The 7,260-nt window shown below is 37.0% G+C and overlaps 1 protein-coding gene across 3 annotated transcripts in view; it reads left to right on the forward strand.

Moving 5' to 3' along the window:
* LOC106110540 overlaps positions 1-4,161 on the forward strand; it is a 5,220-nt gene extending 1,059 nt beyond the window's left edge. The window contains exons 2-5 of one of the 3 annotated variants that reach the window (XR_001226100.1): positions 723-881; positions 1,837-2,069; positions 2,971-3,118; positions 3,702-3,848. Coding sequence is in view for 1 of the 3 variants with exons in the window: in XM_013292397.1 (XP_013147851.1) it covers positions 707-881; positions 2,971-3,118; positions 3,702-3,822 (444 nt within the window). In the remaining 2 variants the exon portion in view is untranslated. Of the gene's footprint in view, positions 1-574; positions 882-1,836; positions 3,119-3,701; positions 3,853-4,078 lie in introns of those variants that run through there. The other 2 variants (XM_013292397.1, XR_001226099.1) reach the window with 2 other exon arrangements.
* The last annotated feature ends 3,099 nt before the right edge of the window (positions 4,162-7,260 follow it).

A 7,260-nucleotide genomic window follows, 5' to 3' on the forward strand; every position in this document is an offset into this window, starting at 1 on the left:
ATTATTGCTTAATAATTGCACTGTATTTAAATAAATTTACGGAATGTATCCTATTTAAAGATGAGATGAAGCTAAAATTCCTACATTACTAACGGTAAAAATAAAACTTGTACTATTGCGGAAATCCGCGGTGTTCCACTTTCAGAATATTTAGCTTCTTCCTTAACGACACTCTGGCTCTTCTTGTAAACAACGGATGCAACAGAAGCAATTGGATGCTTTAATCGGCAGACGGCTATTTTCACGAAGGATTGCTACATCGAACATTTCATTTAAGTACCGAAGATTGTGAAGTTTTTGAGATAATTTGCTGGTTAATACTTATTATTTTTTCTACAATAAATACAGTTTAATATTTGTGTGCAGTTCGCTAAGAGAGTCTAATTTTATACTCAACAGTATTCGAAATTTGATAGCTATTTATTTTACCAAATCTATCTTCCTCAGTTACCTCGATAAGACAATCTCATATGAATTTTTAATTTTCATTTTAATATGATTTATATCGATTTGATACAAATATTGTTAAGAAATTCTCGTAAATATATATAATGATATATAAGCATCGCTTAATTCGTTTAAAGCTTGACTTAATACGACGTGCTACTATGCTTTAACTTAAGTTTTCTTGTCTCTTACTTTTCTATTTAACATCTGGTTTACCAAAATAAAACGTACACTTAAACGGCAGTTAGTGTAATAGTATATGCCGACTATTCCAGCCGCTGCCGCTGCGCCAGCTGCCAGATTCCACGCCACGCTAACTCTTGCGGGACATGCCAGTGCGCCGAGCCTCGCTGTCGCCGAGCCTCGCTGTTGCCGAGCTTCGCTGCCGCAGAGTTGCGGCCTCATCGTGGCGCAGGCACCTGGATCAGCTGCCGGTAATTATTGCTTAATAATTGCACTGTATTTAAATAAATTTACGGAATGTATCCTATTTAAAGATGAGATGAAGCTAAAATTCCTACATTACTATCGGTAAAAACAAAACTTGTACTATTGCGAAAAGCCGCGGTGTTCCAGTTACAGAATATTTAGCTTCCTCCTTAACGACACTCTGGCTCTTCTTGTAAACAACGGATGCAACAGGAGCAATTGGATACTTTAATCGGCAGATGGCTATTTTGACGAAGGATTGCTACATTCATCATCATCATCATCTCCTTATCCTACTCCCGTAGGGTCGGCGCAACAGGTTATTGTCCTCCGCATAACTCTATCATACATCATCTCAGTCATCACTCCCTTTTTGATCGTGTCACCTTTTACACAATCCATCCATCTCTTTCTAGGTCTACCTCTACCGATGTACCCTTCCACACTCATAACTAACGTTCTCCTTGTAACGATTAATCCCTTCTCATAACATGCCCATACCACTCTAACCTTTTATTCCTTACCTTCTCTACTACGGGGGCTACTCTCAAACTTCCTCTAATATACTCATTTCGTATCTTATCCATTCGTGTTACCCAACACATCCATCTTAACATTCGCATTTCTGTCACATGTAGTCTCCTTTCATCCGTTCCTTTTACTGCCCAACATTCAGATCCATACATCATAACAGGTCTTACGACGGCCTTGTAAATTTCCCCCTTTAGTTTAAGTGGAATTTGAGGGTCGCATATTACTCCTGTGACCTGCCGCCATTTCATCCATCCCGCTTTTATTCTATTTGTCACGTCACGGTCAATGTAGCCGTCGCTTTGGATAAAAGGTACCGGAAGTCGGAGCAAACTGGGAGATAAGCGCCATCTAAGGCAATCGGGATAAAACTGGATAAGCCCCCGAAGTCACAGAATAACTACTCCGTTTTGCTCTCTTTATCTTTAGTCCGGCTGTCTCCAGTTTATCCCGCCATCTCTCCAGTCTGCTCTGGACCTCAAGCGCATCTTCCCCAACAAGAACAATGTCATCGGCGAACAGCATACACCAGGGTGCTTCCTCCTGGATCTCCACGGTTAACGCGTTGATAACCAGGAGGAACAGATAAGGGCTTACGCCGATCCCTGGTGCAGGCCCACAGCCACACTGAACTTGTCGGTTACGCCGGCTTCGGACCTGACGTGAGTGTTCGCTCTTTCATACATAGCAATCACGAGTCGCACGTACTTCCCAGGCACTTGTCTATCTTTCATCGCCAACCACAGAACCTTACGGGGGATTTGGTTGTATGCCTTTTCAAGGTCAACAAACACCATATGCAAGTTCTTATGTACACGTCTGTACTTTTCACAAAGCTGACGTAACGCAAATATGGCATCCGTTGTTCCTCGACCATATGCCTCAACCGTATGCCATCAGGACCCACTGCTTTACCATTCTTCATATCTCTCACTACCATTTTAACCTCATCCTAACTGATCTCATTTACCAACGCCATATTGACCGGTGTTCTCGGTACGACGCCATTTCATTCATTCTTCTCATTCATAAAATTTCTGAAATATACTTTCCATCGCTCTTTTATATCTCCATCTTTCAACAAAATTTTACCATTTTCATCCTTCATACATTTTACGTGCATAATATCTCTCGCTTTTTTGTCCTTGCGGTGTGTCTAGTTCTTGGTACAGTTTGTTCTGTACAGCAGCTTTAGCCACCGCAACCGATCTTCTAGCAATTTTCCTAAGGATTGCTACTTTAAACATTTCATTTAAATATCGAATATTGAGAAGTTTTTTAGATAATTTGCTGGTTAATACTTATTATTTTAACAGCCGTTACCAATTATTGCACCTGTATAACTGATAAAGTTAAAAATTTGAATTGTAAATCTACAATAAATAGATATAATGATATATAAGCATCGCTTAATTCGCATAAAGCTTGACTTAATACGGCGCCCTACTTTACTTAAAATTCAGTTTTCTTGTTTCTAACTTTTCCATTTTACTTTTTGTTTAGCAAAATAAAACAGAGACAATAAATTGCAGTTAGTGTAATAGTATATGCCGACTATTCCAGCCGCTGCCGCTGCGCCAGCTGCCAGATCCTGCGTGCCGCCGCGCTCACTCTTGCGTGACATACCAGTACGCCGAGCCTCGCTGTTGCCGAGCTTCGCTACCGCAGAATTGCGACCTTATCGCGGCGCAGGCACCAGGATCAGCTACCGGTAATTACTGTTTAATAATTGCACTGTATTTAAATTAAATTTACGGAATCTATCCTATTTAAAGACCAGATGAAGCCAAAATTCCTACATTACTAACGGTAAAAATAAAACTTGTACTATTGCGGAAAACCGTGGCGTTCCACTTACAGAATATTTAGCTTCTTCCTTAACGACACTCTGGCTCTTGTAAACAACGGATGCAACAGAAGCAATTGTATGCTTTATCGGCAGACGGCTATTTTCACGAAGGATTGCTACATCGAACATTTCATTTAAATACCGAAGATTGTGAAGTTTTTGAGATGATTTGCTGATTAATACTTATTATTTTAACTGCCGTTACCAATTATTGCATCTGTATAACTGATAAATTTAAAAATTTGAATTATAAATCTACAATAAATATATGTAACCATATATAAGCATCGCTTAATTCGCATAAAGCTTGACTTAATACTGCGCCCTACTATACTTAAAATTCAGTTTTCTTGTTATTAACTTTTCCATTTAACTTTTTGATTAGCAAAATAAAACAGAGGCAATAAATGGCAGTTAGTGTAATATTATATGTCGACTATTCCAGCCGCTGCCGCTGCGCCAGTCTTCTGCGGGACATACGAGTGCGCCGAGCCTCGCTGCCGCAGAGTTGCAGCGTCGCCGCAGCGAGGCGCCGGGATCAGCCGACGGACCTGTTTGCTGTTTGACCGTTGTACATAGCTACAGCGGTCTGCAAGGTTTGGCTTTTATTATTATGCTTAGTTTATTTAACGCGTTATTCGTTGGTGCGCGTTCATTTAATCGCGATTTTATAATACCCGAAGACTTCACGTTCGTGGGTGTTGAAGGGAGAATTACCATATTTACGTTATTTAAGCACTGTTATCGACATTCAAATCTATGAGCTTCATTTAAAGTTGGACAGATTTCAGTCTTTAATGTCGCAATTTTTTTTAATTAAAGGAAAGATCGAAGTGTTATCTTCCGATTCTAAGAAGCGAATGAGCGCAAGGGAAATAGTGGAATTTCCGTGTATAGAAAATCATCACATTACAGATATCAATGTTTCTTTTCTTACATTCTTCGCTAAGAGATGGCGCCACTGTCGTTAAAAACGTTTGCTTTTTCAGCTGATAATTTGAAATTTATGTGGGCAATGCTTTTACAATAACGTATAGTCATTTAAAATCATTACAATGTTTTTGATGTGAGTTGAATTTATTTCAACAATACTATGAAGGATTTCGTAATAAAAATTATGCAAAATGAACCTTATTGTGTTACGCTAAGTCTTATTCTGCGTGCTCAATCAATATATTATATCAAGTGTATACGTTAAGAGAAATTTACTTTGATGTTTTATAATTACCATTTATATTACCGGTTTTTTAAATAAATAAATAATCTATGTCTTTACATATAATAAAATTGAAGTGTCTATTTGTAATATGAAAAGAATAATTCCAGATTTCGGGAAGATGATCTATTTGCGTTGATAATAACGAAAACTTAATTTAAAAAATGTTTGTCTGCCTGTCTGTCTGTGTGTCCGCAAGCCGCGTGTGTTCCGGGTAATCTCCGAAACGAATGGGTCGATTTCGACCGGTCTATCACTGAAGGGTAGCTGACATAGTCGGACAATTATAGGCTACTTTTTATCTTAATATTGCTTGGACGAAGTCGCGGGCAACAGCTAGTTTTACAAATTTAAAAACAGCCAACCAAGAAACTTAAGGGTACTTAAAATATAAAACTCGAACAAAAGATTTTACAAGATAATGTTTGCTACTTCTTCTTATTTTTCAAGATAAATTCTTAAACAGACGACAGGAAATTAAATCACGAAAGACAGACAAACAACTTAGAGAACTCCCAAGGGACAGTACATTTTCACAGCGTTTTATTTTCCTTAAGTAAGTACTTTATTCTTAAATAGGATCTGCCATTATACTTAGCTTTAAGGTTCTGTTACATTGAAATAGAGAGGAATGTCAAAATAATATATATTTTATTTGATAACTAGCTGTTCCCGTGCGGCTTCATCCGCATCAAATTATGAAAATTTTATATCATTGTTTACATTTGTCAAATTATCAATAGCAAATGTCAAAATGACATGACGTGACAAATGAAAATAGAACAAAACATAGCTTATATTACTCCCTGATAACTTTGCTTTTTAATAGTTAAAGATTTTTTAAATCACTACTGAATTATTTCAATTATGGTTGTAACGCAGGCCATTTTAACGGAAGCGGATGCGGAGATGAAGGGCTTCACCTCTGCAGAAGCGGAGGTTAACGAAAGCGGAAGCGTAGGTCAATAATAAAATGTTATTTGTGATTTATTAAAGAAATAAAAACTAAAATTACGTTAATTCAAAATACAGATTTGTACATAATTACAAGATACAGTTTATCATGCAAATGTAATGTATAACAATTATAGTTAGTTGACCTAGCACACGGCGCGTGCCGCGTAAACGGGACCTAATCGCCCCACTCGCGTTAAAAAAGTAAATTAACCTCCGTTATAACTACGCTTAATAAATAACGGAAGCAGAAAGGGATGTGAAGTTAATATTCCTTGTGTAAGTTCCGCACTTGCGGATGCGGAAGCGGAGTTCCGTTACAACCCTAATTTCAATATAAACAAAAATATAAATCTTTCTTCTTTCTGACATTAGTATAGACATAGATAAGTATAGATGTAGAGGTGAATTAAGAAACTTACTATAGTCCTTTACGGTGGCAAAGTTTTGTCTTCGATATTGCGAAGTCACATGTAAACAAACAATCCGTTTAAAGACGACAGGGAACTGTTAACTGAATTTAGCAAGTTTCTTAAACAACCACAAGACAGTTCTAGCGGGCTTGCTTGTACTGTAAATGAGTTTGTTCCAGTTTTCAAGTATAATGTTTATTTGTGATGTCTAAGAATAATTAATGGAATACATTTTAAAGGTTCGATTCAATGAGTGTTTCCCGTTGGGACGATCGGCTATTGGGAATTGTTTAGTGCTACTGCACCTTTACGGGGAAGCCGCGCGGAGGGGACCCTATCGCACCTCGTCCGTCCCCCACGTTCCCTCATACCCCGCTGCAATTAGTCGCACTGCGAGCCGCCATGCGGCAACACTTTTTTAATTATAACTTTTAACACTGTATCTATTTGCATATTTTCAATACAACATCAAACCACAAGGCCTGCTATTAATTTATCAATCGATCCTATTAGTAATACAGTCCACTATTATACAGGAATTCTTTCGGCTCTTGAAATCCATACAATGTAATAAAAACATAGATTAGACCGATTGACCGTTAGGCAACTCGACTCAACAGGAAACGGCCGATCTGATTCTAAAAAATCACGTTTTAAATAGCTAACAGATGTCTCGTCAAAATGTTTTTATTCGATGTTTCTTAGTGTGAACAGAAAAGTCAGCAATTTCAAAGATCGTCTTCGTCTTTGCTTAATAAAAACTGATTATTTTTGTTTTAAAAATGTTTTGTTGTTATCAGTAGCATTAATATTGATGTTCGAAGCGAATTTTCCTGTTTTCTTTGATATTTCAAACTGTCTTTCATTGGAGTCTTTTAAAATTGAAGTACGGAAATAAAAAGGGTAAAGAATATAGTGGATAAGATGTAATTTAAAATCTAATCTGAGCAGGAAATTAAAAAGAAAGTAAAAGACTATTTGTTAAATAAATTAACGAGTAACCTCAAAGGACTGTTTATATAATAGCTAGATTGTGTAGAACCTTAGTTTAAATTTACCAGTAATATTATAACAGCCGTAAACCAACAGATATATTATTGCAACATCCATATTTTTCTAACGTCAAAGATGTCGTAGAGTTTATTTTATAGAAGGAAAACGTACCTGGTAAAGGGAATCGACAATTTTGCGATTAAATAAAGCTAACTAATTTGATGTTATATAAACGTATACGTTTTCTTATCTTTTGATATCGTTTTGCATCGTTTAATACTTTTTTATCTGATCAAAAAATTAAGAATGGAGTATAATGTAATATGGAGTAATAGAGATATGTGATGTGGCACATACTTACCATCTCCACTAAGCAACAAGATAATAAAGCGTAAACACACACTAATTCGTAACGTAGGATGTCGGAT

This window comes from Papilio polytes, unplaced genomic scaffold (genome assembly GCF_000836215.1).
Source record: "Papilio polytes unplaced genomic scaffold, Ppol_1.0 DF824225.1, whole genome shotgun sequence".
Lineage (NCBI taxonomy): Eukaryota > Metazoa > Arthropoda > Insecta > Lepidoptera > Papilionidae > Papilio > Papilio polytes.